General features: G+C 47.5%; 1 protein-coding gene and 1 pseudogene across 3 annotated transcripts in view; both read right to left on the minus strand.

Moving 5' to 3' along the window:
* Positions 1 to 730, minus strand: part of ACTN1 (actinin alpha 1) — an 89852-nt gene extending 89122 nt beyond the window's left edge. For 2 of the 3 annotated variants that reach the window (XM_010976601.3, XM_010976599.3), the window contains exon 1: positions 223 to 730. In XM_010976601.3, the coding sequence (XP_010974903.1) occupies positions 223 to 327 (105 nt within the window). In that variant the 5' untranslated portion in view covers positions 328 to 730. The remainder of the gene's footprint in view (positions 1 to 222) is intronic. The other variant, XM_010976600.3, reaches the window with a different exon arrangement.
* Positions 731 to 8706: 7976 nt separating this feature from the next.
* LOC116153573 (N-alpha-acetyltransferase 11-like) lies at positions 8707 to 10404 on the minus strand (annotated as a pseudogene).
* Positions 10405 to 22663: the final 12259 nt, after the last annotated feature.

Consider the following 22663-nt stretch of genomic DNA (forward strand, 5'->3'; position numbering starts at 1 on the left):
CCTCCGCGTTCGCGGGCTCTGGGGCCAGGACGCTCCCGCTTCCGCCCCGCGCCTGTAACCCAACACCCCACCTCGCTGCGGCGGCGCATCTCCCGCCCCCGCTCGTGCGCGCCTGGAGCCGGTTCGCAACCGGGAGCCGGGAGCCCGGAGCCCGGAGCCCGGAGCCCGGCAGGCGGAGCGGCCCAGAGCGGGGGGCTGCGGCAGGCTGGGGAGATTGCTGACCTTTCTCTGCTGCTTCTCCCAAGCTGGGTCTAGGAGTAGGTCTCGATCCCAGTCCTCTTCGGGCTGCATGTAGTCGTTGGTTTGCTGGGAATCATAATGGTCCATGATGTTGCGCGCGTGCTAAGGGCTGGATTTCTTCCTCCACCTTCTCTCCTGGCGGCGGCTGCTGCTCGGGTATAGGGAGGGAGTCGGGACGGGCTGGGCTGGGCTGGGCTGGCGGGGCCGGGCTAGCTCCCCTGCGCCCGGTTCCGCCGCGGCGCTGCTAGCAAAGGCTGCTGCTCGGAGCGGCGGCGGTGGCGGTGGCGGCGGCTGGAGCTCGCGAACTGCCTGCCTGGCGCCGGCACTCGGACCCAATCTCCACGCACACTGAGCGAGGCGGACACACTCGCGCTGCGGGAGCCGAGGCGGGCGGGGGCGAGGGGAAGGGGCAGAGCCCTCCCAAGGTTCTCCATTGGCCAGGCCGAGTTGCCCAAACTTCCCCCCATCGCCTCTCATTGGGAATTCCTGGCATCCGTCAGCCCGGCCGCGGCGCATATAGGTGGACTGGGCGGCTCCCTCCCGCGGCGCACGCCCCCGCCCATTCCCTGGGTTCCCACTCCATCGCGGCTCATGTGACACTAGCTTAAGCTGAACGGGACCGAAGCCGGGGGACGGCTCCCCGAGCTCGGGGACCGAGCGGCAGCGCGCTTAGAAGCACCAGGAGCTGCCGAGGATTGGACACGCTCCCTGACCGCAAGAAGGCCCCTAACTCCGGCGCGCCAGCGTCCTGCGCTCCCACAGGCGCTCCAAACCCCAGACGGCCAGGGGGCTGGAGAAGGGACGCGAGGACCCGAAAAGCATTTCATTTTCTCTTTCCCAGGGTCCAGAGAGATCGGCACCCATGGAAGGGGGGCGGGGAATGCCGGACTGGAAAGGAATTTCCTGATTCTGCCGCCCCGCCCTGCCCGGCGCGACCTGGCAGACCCCTGCCCTCCCGCAGCCAGCTTTCTTGCCATCCAAAGGCGCTGAGAGGCCACACTGCTTTCCCGCCTCTCTGCGGGGGTCCTTTGGTGGCCCACCCTTGGACTCAGGAGACTGCTACGCCCCGGGGCTTCCCGGGTGGTGGCTACGTCGCTCAGCCTGGGGATCCCCGTGGGCTGGCAGGTCCAGAGCTCTCCTTATATATACACACCTGGGCAGCATGCTGATGACTCTGAGTATCTACCTACTCCACACCCCCTGACGCACACTCCTGACAATTAGGGAAACCGAGGTTCAAAAAGTTGAGCTTGAAAAGGGATTTATCGGGTTCTCAGGACTCCACAGGCCAACCTTGTAACCTTATGCCTGACAAACAAAGCCTTATTGTTACTGGAGGAGAAAGGAGGGCAAAATTGCGGAAACACCTTAACTTCTTGGTGCCTGCCTGGGCTTCCATCCTCAGGCCTAGTAAGAGGAGAGCCTACACACTCCACTGCAGCAGTGACAGACACCAGGAAGAGGCAGGCCTCACATCCTAGTGGGCTCTTCTGAGGGGTCCTGGACGGAAGAACAGTAGCAAGAAGACCTCCAGTAGGTTATGCACAGAGTCGTGCTTACTCTGTATTTGTGGCCCTGAGGGATGGCTGAGACTACTGGAAAACATTCCAGTATGTCTGTCCAGAGATGAGTGAAGGAGTTGGAAAGGGCCATGAATTCATATACCTTTAAGGCCACAGATAGCGAAGGTGAAGAAAGTGCCTGTGACTCTCAGGAGCCAGCCGCTGCTGTTGTAAGCAGATATGGGTGGTGCTGTTGTTGCCAGCATCATTAGTCAACCTCGCACGTTTATGCAAGTGTCATCGGTCAGCACTGTGCCTGCCATAAGTCCCTGGCTGAGGAAGCAATGCTTCTGAGCCACGGAGACAGCAGATTTATGGACTATTTTATATCCACTTCTAAACCATGGCTCTAAACCTGACGTAGAGGGTAATGATGGTGCTGTAGCCATTCATTCACTCAATAAATATTTGCTGAGTTCCATCCGTGTGTCAGGGGCTGTGCTAGATGTTATGTATACAGAGATGAAAAAGAACACACTCCCTGCCCCCATGCAGCTCAGCAGAGACAGACACAGAAACAAAAATATACTGCAAGGACATGGATCTGGCCAGGGGACTGTGGGGGTACAGAGGTTGAGCTTTGAGCTCAATATAGGAAAGGAGGCTCCAGGTGTAACTTTTTGGAGGAGGTGAAATTCAAGTGAGCCTTAAAGAACAAGAGTCAGTCAGACAAAGAGAAGTGTGGGAGGTTATTCCAGGCAGAAGGAATAGTGTGAGCTAATACACGGGGGCAGGAAACTGCATGGTATAAAAGGAATGCCTAGCATTTCAACATGATGAGACTAGAAATTCAAGGCCAGGTGGGACAAGAGATGGGGATGGAGAGATGGGCAGCAGCCAGGCCTGTGCCATGTGAAGTGTGGATGTGAGGGGAGCAACACTGGCTGGAAGTTGTGACAACCAGTTGCCAAGGAGTTGCAATAATCCAGATAGGAATGGTGTCTTAGTCCGTTTGGGCTGCTGTAACAGAATACTATAGATGGCATGGTTTAAACAAGGCCATTTATTTCTCTCAGTTCTGGTGGCTGGAAAATCCAAAGTCAGATTTGGTGTCTGGTGAAAGCATGGTTCCTGGTTCAAAATCAGCCATCTTCCCATTGTGCCCTCACATGGTGGAAGGGGCAAGGAGCTCTCTGCGGTCTCTTTCATAAGGGCACTAATCCCATTCGTGAGGGCTCTGCCCTCATGAGTGAATGGCCTCCTCATACCATCACATTGGGGGTTAGCATTTCAACATCTGAATTTGGGAGTCGGGGGACATAAACACTGAGTCTCTGGCAAATGGAGAAGAGTGGATGGATAGATAAAACATACTTAGCAGAGAAAACTAAGAGGCCTGGGAGTTTGGATATGAGGGAGAGTTTTTGTTGCTCTCAACAACGTTCAACGAGACAGACCGTGCACTTTACCTATATTATTTAGCTCCAATTATAAGGTGAGAATGTCTCCATCTTACAGAGAAAACCAGTTAATTCTTAAAGAGGTAGCTAACTAGTCCAAAGTTACACAGGTGTATATATATATATAAAACTCCTAAACCTGTGCTTTTAACCCAGTGGCTCTCAACCTGGGATAGTTACACACGCACACATACACATGATATTCAGCAATGTCTGGAGACATTTTGGTTGCCACAACTGGTGGGTTACTATTAGCATGCAGTGGATAGAGGCCAGGAATACTGTTAAATATCGGACAATGAACAGGACAGTCTCCCTATAACAAAAAATGAGCCAGCTCAACCCATCTAGCACACCTAGGTTAATAACCACTGTTTTCACCACAGGGCTCTAGTTTAGAGGATTGGGTGAATGGTGGAAGTACAATCAATTGAGATAAAGAATTTCAGGTTTGGGAGCAGAATCATGGATTGAGTTTGAACCTACTGAGCCAGAAGTCTCTGAGAATGTCCAGATTCAGCTGTCTAGCAAGCAGCTGACAGCATAGCCTTGAACTGAGGGGAAACAGCATCTGAGAGTCATCTGACTAAAGATAGTATGGACAGCATGAGACACTCCAGGGAGAATACCTGAGTGGAGATGAGAAGAGCACCCAGCAGAAACTGGAAGAGTGGCACTTAGAAGGGAGTGTACAAAGCAGGAACCCCTGGGGGAGGGAGACAGACAGGAAATGATCTGCAGGAATGCAGGCTGTCTGGACAACACGGTGTCATGAAAATCCAAAGAGTGAAGCTTCAAAGTGAGGGGAGTCAGCAACATCAGATGTAGCAGAAAAGCCTGGAAAGGAAGGCCTAATAAGTTGTCTTTGGAATCATCCAGTATGCACACTTAGGTTTCTGGATTTTTCACTCAGTTTCATGTCTGTGAGATTCGTTTATGTTGTGCCTTGTAGCAGTAGTTGATTTTTTTGTTTTTTGGTTTGGGTTTTTGCCCCCTGTGTAGTATTCCATTGTGTAAGTACATCCTAAGTAAAGTGTCCACCCTCCTATCCATACATTTGCATCATCTCCAGTTTGGAACTACTACAAATAAAGCTGCTATGAATAGTTTCATATTTTTATGTCTGTTTTTGGTGAATATATGCATTAATTTCTCATATATATATATATATATACACACACACACCTAGGAATGGAATTGTTGCACTGTAAAGTAGGTATATATTTCATTTTAGCAGATGTTGCCAAACAATTTTTCAAATTAGCTATAACAATTTACTCTCCAAGCAACAGGGCATGAGAATTTCAATTGCTTGGTATTACTAAAAATTTTTTCCCACCACTTGGTATTATTTAAAAATTGTTTTTCTAATTTTAGCCATTAAGCTACGTGAGTAGTGTTTTCTTTCTATGGGTTTAATTTGTTCATATGCTTGTTAATCATTTGAATAAATAACTCCTATTCCTGCTGCCATTGATAACAATGATTGAGTCTCAGTTTATTAGCTGCTTGTGATGAGGGATGATGACATGCATATTTTATTAACTCTCCCAAATTTCATGCGTTCATTCATTCAACAAATACTTACCAAGCAACTGCTCTCTGCACAGCGCTGTACTGGAGAGTAAAGATGCAAGAGCAAACAAGAAAGATGTGGTCCTGTAGCTCTTGGAACAGTTAGTAGATGCTCAGTAAATAGTCCATGAACACTTGTTTGAGGAGGCTGTTTGGCCCCTGGTGGGAGCTGTTTTGTTTTACTTTGCATTGGAGCAGGTCCATTAAGACTTTTCAATCAAAAGTTTAAGAGAAACAGCTCCTTTACAAAAAAAAAAAAAATAACACCGGGTCACATGGGCAGCCCAAGTGGAGTGAGGAAAGATCATAAAGGAAAATGGGAGGGTTCATCTCGGAAAGAGCCCTGACTCCTTTCTTCCCAGAGGCTCAGCCTTTCTTATCCCTTTTCCATCCACCCTTTGGATTTCTCTGGATGTGATGGCAAAGGAACCAAGACTGTGAGCAGAGGTCTCGCCATGCTACAGCCAGTGGGTGTGCACCACGACTCAAGTTGGTGGCCGGGAAGAGAACACTAATGTTCTTTCCACCAGTCAGGCCTTTCTCTGGAGCTACTAGACAAAAGTACTCCAGACTCAGCAGCAGCAGGTTCTGAGACACTAGCTCAATCCATTACCAGCCCTCTAGGCAGCTGCTTCTGCCCCAGCTGAGCTGGCGATGAGTCACTCAGAAAGCCAGAGGCATTTTGCTGCTGAAAGAACTTAGCTCTGGAGTAGATGGCCCAACTTCCCTTAGAAAGAGGGAGGAATTATGTCTGTGAGTTCTGGGAGTACTTCCCAAGCACCCACTTTGTGCCAGGCAGGATGCTAAGAGACTCAGAGAAGAGCCCTGGTCCTCCCAGTCCTCCTAATCTGGTTGGGACCAAACCATGGGATTCCTCCCCTAGAACTCATCTATCCAACAGATAGTTACTGATGGCACAGTCTGAGGGCAAAAACGAACTGCACTGACATGTGCAGTGACGTGAAGAATGCAAACTGCCAGCCCGGAGCCTGGCCTGCCTCAGCCACTCATAAAGGCCTTTTTCCCACCTCATGGTGAGTAATTGACCACACACGCCCTGTGAGGGAAACACAAGCAAGTAGTATCTGCAAGATTCTGAAAACTAAAAGAACCATGGGCCTCCCAGCCCAGAGATCTGGGGTTTTCCTTCAGTGTGTCCTGAACCTCTGACCTTGCAGCCTAATGGTAATAGGCTCCTTATGGGCTCTTCCCAAGAGCTAAGGACATGGTGGTATTTGCAGAAGGCTAGAAGGAGGGGAGAAATCTACAGTTTCTAGCTCAGAAAGCCAGAGGCCTCAGTTTTTTCCCAGTCCCAATAACAATGTAACTCATTTGTTTATTCGATTATTATTTTTTTAACAGATGTACTGGGGATTGAATTTAGGGCATCATGCATGCTAAGCATGCACTCTCCCACTGAGCTATACCCTCTCCCAATAGCAATCTAACTCATGAACTCACTTTCCCCTGAACTCCCACAGCACACCATTTGTAACTGAGAGAGCAATTTTTGCTTTATTCTAGTCCTTTGTTGGCATTTTATTTCCTACTGTCCCCATGCAGTCTTAGTTTCCCCCACATCACCTAACACAGGGCCTTGGATACAATAGATGCTCCAGTCCAATCTTGGCTGAACGAAAAACAGCCCTCATCAAATTCCATCTCTGTGCCTTCCTTTCCCCCAACAATCTGTGGGAGGCCCGGGGAAGCCAGTAGCCCACGTAAGCATCTCATAAGTCCTCTGACCTCCCAAGAAACCAGTGCTGGAGAAATTGACTAGGCCATCACACTAGGTACCCTGCTGCCCCAGCCAGCAGCTCTCAGCCCTCAGGCCTAAGCCCTCAGCCAACCACACCAGTTCCTGCCCCTCCCACAACAGGCCCATCAGGGGAGGAAAGACAATCAGCTGTGTCCGTCCCTCTTGCAGAATCTTTATTAAAAGACTGGCCTGGAGCAGGCAGAAAAATCTCTTTAGTTCTCACACCCTGCCCACTTCTCAAGTCTTAGTTCTCTGGTGATGGACTATCTGGCCTGTCTGGTGCCCTCTTTTTCATCTTTTTTTGTTTACATCTGTCCCCCAAAGTCCAGGGATCAAATCCAAGCAGAAGCCTCAGAAATCTCCCTCTCAGATAGCCACCCTGGGGTCAGATTTGTGAGCAGGAGATAGTTGTACCTGATAGTTGCCCAACCTGAGCCCTCCAAGGAATGGGGGTGGGGGGCTCTCCCCCAGCTGTCTCTGGTTCCTAGCACAAACTGAGCAAAATGCCCAAATCACAGCTGGGAAATTCCTGGTGAGTAAAAACAGCCCCCCACCCCCCACCCTGCTTTGGGAGCTGGCAGGCCAATTCCAGGCTAGGGGAGTGAGTTGCATGGGAGTCTAGTCAACCCCAGCTTCTCCCTCTTAGCTACTGGGTCCCCCTGGTCTTCCACAGAAATCCAACCCTAGATGCCCACTCGGGTCACTCCACGGAAATAATAGGATTGCTTTTTGGGAGCAGGCCTCCTTCTCTGGGCAGCAGGGTAACATCAGAGGAAAAGCCCTGCGAATTGAGAGAGCTGGACTCACCAGATGGTCTTTAAGCTGAGTCCTGTTCTAAGAACATCCTTCTCAGGCTCCTCCTTCACATCTTCAATGACAAGAGGGTTTGAGTATCAGAAACAGTGTTTCTCAGTCTGGAATACTAAGTAAGTTCCTTTATAAAGGATACAAATTCTCACAAAGTTACTTAATTTTTGTTTTAATGTTTCTTAAATGTGAGCAAACATAAAACTAGGCACAAACTTCTCAAGGTTTACAATCAAGATAAAATCAAAACATGCTTACAAATTCTATTTCACAGAAACTATAAAACCAGTAAGATTCAAACGAGCCATATTAACTTAAGCATGACTTGTTATTTGCTGAAATTAAACTACTACTCCCAGCATGATGTAAGCTCTGACTGCCATGCAGCAGGTGCTTCTTTTGTGTTCGGGACGCCTGTATCGCCACACGCCGGGCGATGACTCAACTCTCCTACTACTTTCTCTGTTTGAACCACCGCATCAGGGCATCATTTAACCTTCATTTGGTGGGAACACCCTGTAATGCATTAAATTCCCCTCTGCTGCTTTCTCATTAGCACTCAACAATTAAAGTGTTTTTTTTTTTCTTTTTAATCTTTTTGCCAACAGGATCCTTCTCTCAAGTTTCACTGTCCTTATCTATATAACAGGAGAATCCTCTTCATCCTACCTACTTCCCAGGATGGTTGCAAACATTCATTCATATATTCAGCCATTATATATTGAGTACCTACTATGTGCCAGACTCTTGTTCTAGACACAGAGGGTATAGCAGTGACCAGAATGGACAAAAATCCCTGCCCTGTGGAGCTCACATTCCAATGTGATATTTATCTTCTAATAAGATAAACAAGGAAAATAATATGATAGAATTCAGGAAAAAAGATAAAGCAGGGAAAGGGACTAGAGGGTGTGGGGACCTGATGTGTGGGTTTTCCAATTCTACCAACCAATTCTTCAACACCAGCTGGGTGTCCTACACACAGTTTAACTCAGTTCTGACACTATCTACCTGGAAACAGCTTCAGGTTAAGGCTCAGTCCGACAGGACTTCAGATGCCAATTGCAAGTCAGGATTGCCACCTGTGCTTCCAACCCACTGGTTCCCCGGGTTCAATTAATTTCCTAAAGTGGCTAAGAGAACACAGAGAAACATATTACTTACTAGATTACCAGTTTATTATAAAAGGATATAATTCAGGAATAACCATTTGGAAAACGTGCAAAGGGCAAGGTATGTGGAAATGAGTGCAGAGTTTTTATGTCCTCTCTGGCATTTCATTCTCCCCAAATGTCCACATGTTCACCAACCCAAAAACTCTCTGAAACCACCTACCCGACCTGAATTCACCCCCTCCCCACCCCAACCCTATGCTTATTGGGTTTTTATGGAGGCTTCATTACATAGGCATGATTGATTAAATCACTGGCCACTGGCAATTGATTCAACCTCCAACTGCTCTCACTTCCCTGGAGGTCACAGGGGTGGGGCTGAGAGTTCCAACCCTTCAAAAACAAGGTTAGTTTCCTTGGCAACCAGCCCCCATCCTTAGGTGCTTTCCAAAAGTCATCTTAATAACATAAACTCTGGTGTGGTTGAAAGGGGTTTGTTATGAATACCAAGACATCTTTATTGCTCTTATAACTTAGGAAATTTTGAGGGTTTTAGGAGCTCTGTGCCAAAAACAGGACAAAAATCAAATATACATTTCTCTCTCCTTTTTTTTTTTTTCAGATTAGATGTCCCAATTTAATTACTGGTTGTCCTTTTCTTAAAATCTCCAAATTCTGACTGCATAGTAGAAGCCCTTCCTCACCCCTTTCTCCCGCTGGGAAGGAGAAGGAGCCTACCTCAAGGGAGGGGAGGACTCGACAGAGGACAGGTCCCCAGAGAAAGGCAGAGGAAACAGAATACTTCTATCAGAAAAGGCAAAGAAGGAAGAGGGAGGGGGCATGAGGGGGCATGACCATCCCCTCAGGGATGAAAACCCAGATAAATAATGGCAAAACCCGAAGGCAGAGGAGCTTCAGGAGTTTGCCCTGCTCCCTGTTCAGCATTCTAGGAAGAGAGAACCTTGCAAGACAACCACACCCAGTGCAGGACTACTGCAAGCAGAATAAAATGGCGGCATGGTGTGAGCAGGCCAAGGAAGGCTCTGTGGTGGCAGACCTCACACTTTCTTGGCCCTTGTGCATCAGGCTCTTGCGTCCTCGTATTCCTTCATGATCCCTGTAGGGTATGAGGAAGGCTGAGAGGCGAGAGTGAGAAGCCTTTGGGGTTACTGTGAGGGGACCCCAGAGCAGAAGCAGCAGAGCAGACGCAGGCCAAGCCAGGGCTCAGAGGGCCGACATGGCCAAAACATGAGGACCTGTAATGCTTAAGCGGGCTCTAGGAGGTGGAATCTTAGTCTTCTGAGCTGTCCTGGACATCTCTGCATTCCGTGGACTTGCTGGGTTCCTTGCTGTCACAGCCACTATTGTCAGGGGCCGGGGTTTTTCTCCTCCCGACAGGCCTCCTCAGAACTAGGAAGCATGCTGCCCTGGGTCTCCTGGTTCTCCCTGGAGCCCAGCACCACGCACCTGCCTTCTCCTTCAGCCCCAGCTGCCTCCTCAGCTCACCTGTCATCAGCTTCAGAGCATGAGCATCTTCTCCATCTGCATAGTATTTGGGTTCCACCTCACTAACCTGAAAGTTGAGGTGTTAGGATAGAGGTTCAAGGCTGCCCAGTTACTCTTCCTGATGTGCAGGAACACGTACTTGGTGCCAAAGTTCTCTGTAGGGTTCAGAAGGCCTGGTCCATTGGCTTCTGGGCCAGGCCAGGTGATGGTGTGAACATTTCATGGCCAGTGAGGTGTTATGTCTGTGGGGGACACCATCTGGGTCCTCCTGTGTCTTGGCCAGGACATAGCCACGATCTTGCTATCCTCATCCTCAGTCATGTAAGAGAGCTGGGGCCAGGAAAGGCCGTGACAGAAACAGTATTTCATCTGCTAGTTCCCGGGAAGGCAAAGGAGGTTGCCATGTTGCATGCTCGTCAGCTGTCTGGCCGAACATTCCGGATTGTTCTGAGACAACAGGGTAGCAGGTCTGATGGCAGCGACCCGAGGAGAGGCTTCTGCCAAACACAGGGGATACTGTTTGCCTTGGGAGTTTGAGTCCAGGCGGCCAAAGCCACCAGGCTAAAAGGTGTGGAGGCTGGATGGCCGGAAGGCACAATCTATATTTCTTATTATAAATCACAATATCACAGGGGAGAAATAGAGGCAGGTTACTTTTTTAAATTGAATAGGTAACATTTAAGACCTAAGCAACATGAAGACGCAAAAGCATTCAGGGAATAGCCAGGAGGCTAGAGTGGAATAAAGCACGTGAGACTCACACAGAAAACTACAGGGCAAATGTGGGTAGAATAGATAGATACTCATTGTTTCACTGCCCAGAAACCATTTCCTCTCCTGGCAACTGTACCTCAGTTTTCCTCTAGGGAGGCACCTCCCCTACCCCACACCCTGGGCTGCAGGTAGAGTTGACCCCACCCCTAACCACCAGGGCTGGGCAATGATGGGCCTGGCCAATCAGAGCACAACAATTGGTTTAAGACTGGGCAGGGGACCCAATCGGAATGAATGGCACACAGGGAGCCTTGCTGGCACTCCTAGGGGAGAGGTACACAGTCTTTTCCCCCGGACATCCTAGCACTAAGCATATTAGGAGCCTGGAGCTTTCAGGAGCCACCACACGGGACCTGTGGGGAAGAGCCAGCACAGAGGAAGACAGTTCTAAGAGGCAGAGAAAAACTGAGTCCTGATGACATCTTTTGATTTCTTGCATGAAGTTGTACCCACTTCTGGAATTCTCAGTTGTATGCACCAGTTAATTTCCTTTTTTTCCCATAAGCTAGTATGTTAGTTATTTATTGATGCATAATAAAGTACTACAAAACTTAGTGGCTGAAAGAATAGACATTAATTATCTCACAGTTTCTGTAGGTCAGGGGTTCGGGGGTGGTGCAAGCTGAATGGTTCTGGCTCAGGGTCTCGCAAAGGAGTCAGGCTGGAAGCTAGCAGGGCCTCTGAAGGCCTGAGTGGGCTTTCACGGTGGTTCACCTGTGTGGCTGTTGGCAGGAGGCCTCCGTTCCTTGTCATTGGACTCTGCATGGGCTGGTTAAGTGTCCTCACAACACGGCAGCTGGTTCCCCCAGAATGAATTAACCAAAAGAGCAAGTGAGGGGTGCCTTTTCTAACCTCATCTCTGAAGTGCACATTGTCACTTCCACTCATTCTGTCTGTTAGAAGTGAGTTACTGAGCCCAGACTACACCCAAAGGCAGGGGAATCCATCTATACCTCATGAAGAGAGGAGGATCAAAGAATTTGTGGACATATTTTAAAACTACCACACATAGTTTGAGTTTGGTTTTCTGTCACTTGCAACCAATGGACTTCTGATAGATATTCAGGAGTTCAGCACTATTATATTAGTGCTCTTATAACATGGGTTACGGCAAAACAAAAAACCAGTAGTCAAGGAGTGCCACCTAACTACCCCTCCAAAAAAAACTTTAAAAAAGAAAAGAAAAGAAAAAGAAATGCCAACACAGGCTATCCTAGAAATAGTGATTTGATCCTGTCCTACCTAAGTTCAAAAACCTCCAGTGACCCTCATTGTCCAAAAGTCCAGATTTCTTTTTTCTTTTTTTTTAAAAATTTTTTGTTTTGTTTACAAATTTCTTTATATCATGCACAAAGCCCATTACAGCCCGGTCCCTGTGTCTTCTCTCCCACTTTCCTACAACCTCCCTGCCTTAGAATCTGCAAGCTGCTTACTCTTCTCTGAATAAGCCATGTCTCCACATCTCTATGCCTTTGTAGAGCTCAGCTCATCTCTCACATCCAAATCAAATGTCACCTCTTCTGTGAAGATGTCCCTGACTTTATCCCCCAAAATGTTAATACTACTTCATTGATACCTACTGAGTGTCAGGCACTTCGTATTTATGTCCAATTCTGTAAATCCATAACCCTGAATTTATGTTCTATTTCTATTACTCATTTTACAAATAAGAAGATTCAGGCTCCTCCAGAGGGGCTGATGAGTGTGCCTATGGTCCTCCAGCTGGTAAGGGACAGAGAAATGTTGGTATACCCTAGTTAGTTGGTTAGTTAGTTCATTAGTTCATTACTTCTTCCTTCCTCTGCTCCTAAACCATCACGTTCATACACACTGAGTATAGTTATTGGTGAATCTGGCTCCCCTGAGAGACCATGAACTTCTTGGGGGCCTGGTCCCCATCTTGGAGAGCCACCCTTCATGGAGCACTTTGCTGTAGGCATTAGGCACAGTTGCCCATTTCTCAGAGGAAGAAATCAAGCCTCAGAGGAATTAAGTGACCGAGATCTGACTCCAGACTTATCTCTCACATGTAACACTGCATGACACATAGTGAGTGTTCAGTGTGCACTTGTTGGAAGGCATGACTAGGGGGAAAGAGTGGATGAGAACTGGGCACCCCCTAGGCTCCCCACCCCCACCATCTCCAGCTGTGAGGCTGCTGTTTACCTGCCTTTGGTTGAGTTGGGGTTGGATGGGTGGGGGGTCTGCAGACAGGTGAAGCAGAAGGGCCCTGGCTTCTGGTACTGGCTCAGCTTCCATCCAACAGGGTGACCTTTGGCAGGTCTCTCCACGACTTGGGGCCTCCTTTTATACTATCAGATGAAGGGGAAGCACTAAAAGCCCACCAAACAATGCCAGGTGAGATTTAACTACACACAGAAAGGGGCAACCCAGACCTTATGGGGCCCAGCAGCTCCTCAGGAGGCCAGGGCCCAGGGCTCCTCTACACCTGGCACACTGCTTGCTCTGGCAACCACGATGGGCCTCTGCCTTGAAATAAGTAAGTGCCCACCCTCATGGGCCACCCCAGCCTCCCAGTGTCCCACTCAGAGTCCTCCATGTCAGATAAGAAGCTGAGATGAGCTCTCACCCTATGTGCCTTACCTTGAATGTGTTCAAGTTAAATTTTAGCTGCCGTCCCTGCCTGGGACCCAGAAGAGATGAAGTCCATCTGGAGTTTCTCACAGGCCTCCACCGCCTTGGCCAGCCAAACGTGTTTGGAAAAACAACTTCATCAGCTCATTTCCGCCTCCAACCCTTACTAAGTGCATTAGGGCAACAGGAGCCCCATGGTTGACCTTTGCAGCATCCATTGTTATAGCTATTATTACCGACACAAACAATTGCCAGGATAATAATTCGCACTTAAATGGTTCTTTAATCAAAGGGCTGGAGGATTCTGGGACTATTACCTCATGGCCTGCCTGGCACCCTCCCACCAGCCTTTTCTTCAAGTCCCTCTCCCACACTCCCTCCTCCACATTCTCTAGTCTCTAACTCTATTTTGGCAGAGCTTAGGACCATGCCTCCAGGTCCCAGCCTGGAGGAAAAGGCTCAGAAGGGACACTGGCCAGGCCTCAGATATCTTCCTGTCTCCCACCTGCTCCATCATCCTGAGCAAGTCCCTTCCCTGACCTGTTTATCTGTATGCTCAGAGGAAGAAAAATTTTTAACAGAAGTGTCTTCAAATACTGAGTATGGAAGAAAAACTTGGGTAAACATAATCTTGAAGCAGATACATGGTTCACTGTGGTAGTGGGTGCCCCCTGCTCCTGATTGGCCCAAAGTAATCTGCATAGCCTTTTCCTAGAGAATTACTACCATAAAGATCATAAAACTTAGCTCTTGGGTGTTGCTAGCGAGTTCCTTTCTTGTTTGCTTTCCTCTCCTTTGTTCTTTCTTTCTTTCCTTCCTTTCTGCTGTCCAAAAGTCAGTACACATTTGCTGTTACACCCAAACTACCCAGCCTAAGGCCAAGAAGAAGCTAACTTCTCCCCAGGTATCTCCGAAGCAGCAGGTCAAAAAGTGAGTCAAACACCTTTCCCTGAATTGTTTTGGAAATAAACCTGCAGGCAGGAGGAGATTATCTGGAGTGAGAAAGGAATGTGCAAAGAGGTGGGGAAAGAAATGGAGATTAGAAAGACCCAGTCTCCAGGAAATGCAGCCTTCTCTCCCAAACAATGGTGTGGCTTGACAACCAAATGGAGTCATGGGGGTTCTGAAATATTTTCAACCGTTTTAAAAAAGAAGTGACTGCAGAATCAGGGAAGGCAGTGTGTGAATTTAATGTCCCCATGAATACTGATTTGCCCAACTCCCCAGGAAAGAACCCTTCCCCAGGGAAGAATCACAGATCCTAGGTCCAGGTACCTGCTGGGCCAGATGGGGTGGGGGGTGGAGAAAGGAGGATAGAGACGGTGCTTTCCCCTCTACCACCTTCCCCCCCCCTTGACAAAAGAAGCTGCAGAATGGGGAGGGGGAAGGGGAGCAGGAGAGCAGAGCTAGAGTGAGCAAAAACTAGGTGGTGCTGCCAGAGAGGGCTGGGCAGTGCACAGCTGAGTGGAAGGTTGGTGGCCCTGATGCTGAAATATTTCCTCCATCTGCAAAATGAGCTCATTAGCAATATGATAAGGCAAGGTGATGATTACCCCGGGTTCTCCAGAGAAACAGAACTAGTGGGATGTATATACATAGAGAAAGAGATTTCTGTTTTGTTTTGTTTTGTTTTATTTTTCAGGGGGAAAAGTAATTAGGTTTATTTACTTTTTTGGTGGAGGTACTGGGGATTGAACCCAGGACCTCATGTATGTTAGGCATGCACTCTACCACTAAGCTATACATTCACCCCCATGAGAAAGAGAGTCCTAATAATGAATTGGCTCACATGATTGTGGAGATGAACAAGTCCCTAGCTCTTCAGGGAAAGACGGCAAGCTGGAATGCTGAGGGTAATGGTTCAGTGTGAAGGCCAGCAGCTCAAGACCCAGCAAGGGCCGATGTTTCAGTCTGAGTCCAAGGGCAGAAGAAAAGCCAACATCCCAGTTCAAAGGCCACCAGGCAGGAAGAATTCTCTTTTACCCAGAGGAAGGTCAAGCTTTTTTGTCTATTCAGGCCTTCAACCTATTGGATGAGGCCCACCCACATTAAGGAGGGCCATCTGCTTCCTTCCACCTACTGATTTCACTGCTTATCTCACACCACAACACCTTCACAGATGCTTCCAGAATAATGTTTGATGAAATATCAGGGCACATGTGACCCAGTCAAGTTGGCCCATAAAATTAGTCATTATACTGAGGATGGACCAAATGAATTTGCATCTATGGAAGCAATATATATGTATCCATGTGTGTAGATGGTGGTCAACTGAGTTAATCATTATAATGATGCCTTGTTCTTGGCCTGAAATTCGCTCCTGTTGTTTCCTAGGTAAAGTATATCCTTGAACTGAGGAAAGGGGGTGGGAACAGCCATGGAAGGGAAAGGTAAGGGGAGTAGCAGCCCCGTAAATGTTTCTGTGAGGAGCAGAAAGGTAACAGCGAGTCAGGACCAGAGCATCTGGGAGAAATATGGGCTTAAGTAAGAGAGACAACTAGAGAAGCTGAGATATAGGGAAACAGAGACAGGGACTGAGGCAAGGCCTGGCGGGGTCAATTGACTCTGCCCTGAGGAGCCACACTGGAGACAATCCCTGCCTTAGTTCCTTGAGGCCTATTATTCCTCTCAGTCTTGGTGTCAGGGCCAGGAGGCCAACTGTCCTCACGTCTCCAGCATGTGGTTATGTAAAGCATCAGCATTATACATACAAAGGTAATGGATGATGATGCTTACATACACACAGTCCCTGTAAGGCTAGATTAAGTCAAATTAGACAAGGATTCAAAATCCCTATTCTTAGCAGGAGCAAGGCAGCAACAGAGACAGCTTCACTCCACAAGCTTCCTTTGGCCCTCAGAATTCTGGAGGGGGTGAGCAGGGGCGCCTACCTCAATCCCTGGGAGGTAAGATCTCGCAGAAAGTCGGATTTCTCACTCTAGTAGGGCTTGTGTCATGGTTCCAGAAGAATGGACTTCTAACAATCTAAGTGCAAATCAAGAGAATGTCCACAAACATGAGCCTCTCATGGTTCTGGACCCGAATCCACATCTCCAGGGCCATGTTCTTGTGTGGGGGCTGAGCAGCCAGCACCCAGGAGTGCCTGGGCATAACCTGCACTCAGCTTTCCAGCATTCCGGACAGTCCATCCCCACGCAGATGTCACAAGGAACCAAACAAGGTTGGGGGTGACGAGCAGCACTTTCAGAACTGGGCAGACTGCAGACTATTGCCCCCGTGCTGTCCCTGCCAGGACCCACACTCAGGGAGTGCCAGGGAGCAGGGCGGGTGTGTCCAGAGGAAGCAAGGGGCAGGTGGACAGTGGCTTAACGCTCAGCTGTAGAATGTGGTTCCTGTAACTCCCTGTGCTAGTTGCGCAGCTTCTTGGGGTTTAATTTCTCCTCTCCTCTGAACACAGCAGTTCTCAACCCTGGTTAAAATCACTTGATAAACTTCCAAAAGACAACCACACCTGGGCCTCAAGCCATATAGATGAAATTAGATTCTGGGGATAGAACTGGAGAACTGGTAAACTGGAAACATCCCAGGTGATTCTAATGTACACATCCATCTTTTCTATTTTGCAGCTTCTAATCTGCCGGGTTGGCAACCAGATAACCAAGTTTGTTAGGATGGAGTGAGGTATGGAGAAGGGTAGTGATGAGGCCAAGGTTATGGGCTCCCGGATTCCAACTGGAACCACAGAAGCAAATTACAGGGAGGCAGATGTTGGTTCAGACTTGGAAGAAATTGCTAACCATTCCTGAAATGTCTGTTCTGGAATTGGCTTCATGATGGCCAGCCTATGTACCACGCGAGATGATCAGGCGTATGTAAATTTATATTGAACATGCCTAATTTTGCCAAGATGGATGAACTACCTAGATTAGAAGACTTTGCTCCAACTAGCTTCTGGCTGTTTCCAGAAGTGAAATCCATTCCCAAGGGTTTATCACAGTGTCACTTACCCCAAGATCCTCAACGTCTCTGAATGTCCCTGGCTTCCTCCCTTAAGATAGTTGTGAGGATCACCCACACACCTCACTGTGATGAGATGTCAGCAAAATATCGAAGGAATGTAAAAGCTCCAGTTTCTGCTGATTGAACCTAAATGAAGGCGACTCCTCAGGCCATCAGCGAGGGTCTGAAAGTGTTACGGAAACTCAAGTCTGGCTGCTTGCTGCTCAAAAGCCAATACAGAGAGAGGCACGTGTTGATAAAAAAGAAAGTTTGCTTTATTCTGGAGGCTGGCAACCTGGGGGGAGGGTGGACTCCTGGCCAAAGATCAAACCCCACCCTCCTCTGACAATCAGTGGGCAAGAGCTTTTCAAGGGGAGTTTCAAGGGTGTACGGAAGGTGGAGGGAGGGGGCTACATGCAGAACAGCACAGTCAGCTCTGACAGTCATCTTGAAGTTAGTCATGCGCTGATCTGATCAGCATCGTCTCGGTTGTTTTAAGTACAGTTAATCTTCAATTCCAAGGTCTGTTTGTTTCCATTTCTTTGAGGCCAGTTCTCGGAATTGTGGCAGCTTATGTCGTGGTTACTGTCTGGTCACCATGTAGTTAACTTCTTCCACCTCGTGAGGGTTTAGGCATCTACAAAGACAGCTCAAAGGATATGGCTCAAAATATTATCTCCAGCCCTTGAGGCGGAACTAAAGGTCCTTGACTTTGTTTAATGACTAAACTTTTTTTTTTTTGCTTGACTATTGGCCTTTGTTTCTGTATTTTCTTAGTTCTTTGATTAAACTTATTCTTTAACTGAAGTTTTTCAACAGACAAGAGGCAGGTGGAGGACGTGGCTGGGGAGGGAGTGTCTGTCCTGAGAAGGCCCTATAGGGTCCTGCTCCATTTCAAAAGGACGACATTTATTCTTAGTTCTGAAAGTCATTCTAAGCCTTTGTGGAGAGATTTGGGTCTGGGTTGGACTCTCAGTTCATCACCCATTAGTGATGTGACTTGATCTCTCTGAACCTCATCTGTTCATGGGGCTGGGAGGGTTAAATGGAAAATACACAACTCTCAGCACAGAGCCTAACATTTGACAAACGCTTCACACGTGTTGATATCTGGTTAATTATTATCAGCCTTGAAGTAAATCCATACCCTCCCCAGGTGCCTGTTTTGAAGGGGACAAGGCCTATGTGATGTGTAAGTCTGGAATGTTTGTTAGGAAACCCGTCCCCCTCTCTGTGGTCACAGCTCCCAGAGTTTGTTGACTTCCATTCAGGTCCCAGGCCTTTGGCTCGGGAGCTCCACTCCTGGAGAGTGCGTCTGGACGTGAGAACAGAAGCCAAGGCAAGTGTTTGCTTTGGAACAAGAAGGAACAAGGATGGATTTCTGGAGGCACTCGCCATTTCAGAGAAAGGAGTCATCTGTTTCTCATAAGATGGAGAGCTGGGATGGAATCCATTTCCCTGAACTGTCTCACACAGCTCCTGTGGGTCAGGAGAGGGGCTGATGCCGGCCCAGGCCCCCACAGCCAGGCCTAGACTTTGCAAATGGACTTGCATTTCTTTTAAGACTTCAAAGGTTAGGCTAGAAGCATTTCCAAGTTGCTTGCTCCCAACCTCCTGGATGAATCTGTGTGTGTGTGTGTGTGTGAGGGAGACAGTGGGTGTGTAGGGGGAATGTTGGTGGGGAAGGTGTCCCAGTGAGCAACCCTGAGTCACTGGCTCTGGAAAATACCACTATAGCCTTGATTTAAATTTCAAAGGGCTCTTTAATTTCTCCTCTCCCTCACTGTGTGAATCAAAAAACTGCTCTCCTAATGCAGCTAAAAGCATCAGCCTGGTTATGTCAAATGCGAAACCCCCACGCAGAACCACACCACGCCTCAAGCAAATCCAGTCATCCTTAACGATGGATGGAAAGGTGCTTTTCCATAGGGGTTCTGTTTCTCCCTATTAAGCGTCAGGTTTCTGTTTTGCTCCTAGCACCACCAACATTTCAGTAAAATTCACTCAAAAAAAAAAAAAAAAAAGACCCACAGTTCAGAGCTTTGTTTTTAGTTTTTTATTAATTAACTTATTTTTATTATTTTGTTATTAGAGTCAAGGCATGGACTCAGTGAGGCTCAGAGGCTCTACCAAATGCAGATGGACTGAGTCCTTTTGGCACTAAGGGGAAGTTCATGGTAAATGAGGGAGTAAAGCTCCCTCCCAACCCCAACCATCCAGTGCCCCTCTCCCCAACCCTGCTGTGGATGGAGGCCAATTGGTGGCAGTGGTCTGGGGAACGTGGAGTTGCCACAGCTTGTTGTAAATGGAAGGTGGTCATCAGGAGCTTTCAGTGCCATGTCTCTCAACAATCCCAAATTACTGCCCTGGGATTTATGTGGAAAGAACTGGGAAGTGTGGAGAGACAAACTCATAATACCTGCTGCTTAATAAGGATTGTATGCCTGCTTCCAAGAGGAGCTACTGACCTCATTGCTATGCCCAGAGATCTGTGGGAAGGTCTATTCAGGTGGCCTTGTCTGCTTTTGCCAAGAATGACCATCTTGCTAGGGGAGGGCAAGAATTGAACATTTAGTGGTCTCTTCTGTGAGCCAAGATTGAGCTAAGAGCTTGACACACATTCTCTTATTAAATCTTCACCACAGGCATGTGAAATGGGTATCACTCTCCCTGGGGAGGGGAAACCGATACTCAGATTATGTATTAGTCAGGATAGGCTGGGTTGTGCTATAGTAACAAGCAGCCCCAGGACTCTCAGTGGTTTTACACAATTAGAGTGTATTTGCCACTCACACAGTTGCCTTCCATGCAGCGACTTGAAGACCCTGGCTGCTTTGATCTTTTGGCCCACCATGTCAACACAAGACCTCCAATACAGTTGCCATGTCAGGGGAAAGGAGAGACTAGAGAATTGTGCATGAGTTTTTCCCTCAGCCTGAAAGTAAGCTTCTGCAGCCAGAACTAATCCCATAGCCTCACCCAGCTGCTAGGGGGCTAAGTCTTCCATGTGCTGGGAAGGGGAGGAACACTGGATATTGGCAAATATAGGTGATGTTGACCACAGGGAGGTTTAATAACTAGCAGACAGTAAATGGCAGAACTAAGGTATAAACTAAGTTCTGCCTAGAGTCAAAGCTCAGGCTCTGTCCATGACACTGGGAACCAGTGAGAGGAGTCCTTCCCTCCAGCCTGGGTTGGCAGACATCACGTGAGCATCCTTGTGTGACTGTGCTGGGTACAAGGGCAGTTGTTGAATAGCAGCAATAAACCCTTGTGTTTCCACAAAGCCTCTCCATTTTCAAAGCTTCTTTAAGTCCATGGGTTCACCAAATTCCTAAAACACTGTGATGAAACAGACAGGGCAAATTCACAGCCCCATTTCTTGGGACCCACAGCTCAAGAAACTGAAACCAGGAAGGTAAAGAGACCTGACATGCTCAGAGCTAGTCACTGAAAAACCCAGACTAGAACCTAGTTCTTTGTAAAACCTCAGTTGATACTCTTCCCAACCCATCCAACCCTCTGTAATTTTAGTATCTAGAAAGACCACCCTTCCCCTCTAAATTATCTCCTCTCCTCTGCCTGCTCACTAATACCTAAAATGCCACCCTCAGGAAATCAGGCCTTCACTGGACCTTCCTCGAGGGGATGTCATCATTAATTCATGCAAAGCAATTAACATGTCACACTGTATAGCCTTAGGTTTCTGAATATTTGAGACAGAATTTAGGTAACAGGCAGAGCCGGGTGAATGGGAGAAGCCCCTGGCCTTGGTGAGATGTAGATAAAGGGGGAATCCATTCCAGGTGGAAATTCCTTTCTAATTCTCTCTTTCCCCTGTTCTAGTCTATTGCATTTGAAAAATGCTGAGTGCCTTCCCATGTACTATTTTATTTAATTTCCTGACCGATTCTGTTACAGAATTGAGCACTTGGTCGGGTCTTTCTTCTCATTGGATAAAAAACTGAAACTTGTAGAGGAAAAAATGACTTATCTAACATCAGAGCAAACCAGAGTCCGAACGCAAATAAAGAGGAAAAATGTTAAAGAGTAATAATTGTCAATCCTCGTGCATATGTGATGAAACTGTCACATTTAGAGCTACCTGGTAGTGTATAAATTAATACTTTTTATAAAAATCAGGTTTTTGGTATGAAGTAATTCATATATGCAATGGAATTTATATATGCATATATGATATTTAGAAAAATAAAACACTGTATCTACCACCGATAATATTAGTAATGTTCTAAAATATTAGGTCAGTTTAAATTGTAAAAATGATATACATTTTTTGGCATGAAATTCAACTCATGCAGAAGATGGAAACTATAAAGTCTATTTTCTCTTTCTATCAACCTCTGAATCCTACTCTCCAGGGATAATGACTATTAACAACTGGATATAAGATCTGACATAAGTTCATTCTGGAAACAATCCAGTCATCAAAATGTCGATAACTTTTGGTGCTGTCACCCATTGTGGGAATTTATCCCTGGAAAACTCCTCCCAGGATTCCCTCTTTTCTTAGAAATGGCCAAGCCCATCCCTGCACAATTCCATCCCCCCCTGTTGTTTCCTCTGTCTGGAACCCTGTTTCCCCAGATCTGCTCATGTTTGGAAGTCCAGTCAAGTCTCAGCTCAAATGTCACCACCTCTGAGAGGTTGCCTATGGTCACCTGTCCAGACTGGCTCCCTCTCCCCTTGAAACCGCCTGGCACACATTAGGAACAAACATCCCAATTAAGAGAATAAGTGTCCACTCATGAAACGACCACCAGATCTGTTTAGGTAAGGGATGTTATTTGACTCAGTTTGGAACCCAGACAGCTACTTCTGCAGAGGAAAGTACTTGCTGGCTTTCAAGACTCTAAGGACCAGTAGTGTGGGGAGTCAGGCCAGCCTGAGGCCGTCCCGACTGTCCTTTCTACCAGCAGAAAGGCTGCCTTTCAGAAGTAGATCCTGCATGGTGTGCGATCGGCTCTCCCTCTCAACCCTTTTCATTCTTGGCTTCTAAAACAGAAGAGGTAAAGAAAATCTGTGGGGTGAGAGTCTCTGTCAAAACAAGACTTAGTCTTACTTAATTAAGATGAATAATTTGAACACTCTCAAGTCAGACAATGGAAACATTAAGCTTCTACCACAACATAACCTTGGCCAAGTGGGAGGGGTCTCCAGAAGTGTCCAGAACATTATTTAAGATTCCTCTGACTCAGCTTTCTCATTTGTAAAGTGGGGTTGTATTAAGTTAAATAGGGTGTCTGGTACATAATAGGCATTTAATATCTTATTATTTTTAGTCCCTAGCTCAAAGTTCCCCTCATTAGTTGAGTATACCTTCCAACTTGCCCAAGGAGGTGTTAACCCCACCAC

Source organism: Camelus dromedarius, chromosome 5 (assembly GCF_036321535.1).
Source record: "Camelus dromedarius isolate mCamDro1 chromosome 5, mCamDro1.pat, whole genome shotgun sequence".
Lineage (NCBI taxonomy): Eukaryota > Metazoa > Chordata > Mammalia > Artiodactyla > Camelidae > Camelus > Camelus dromedarius.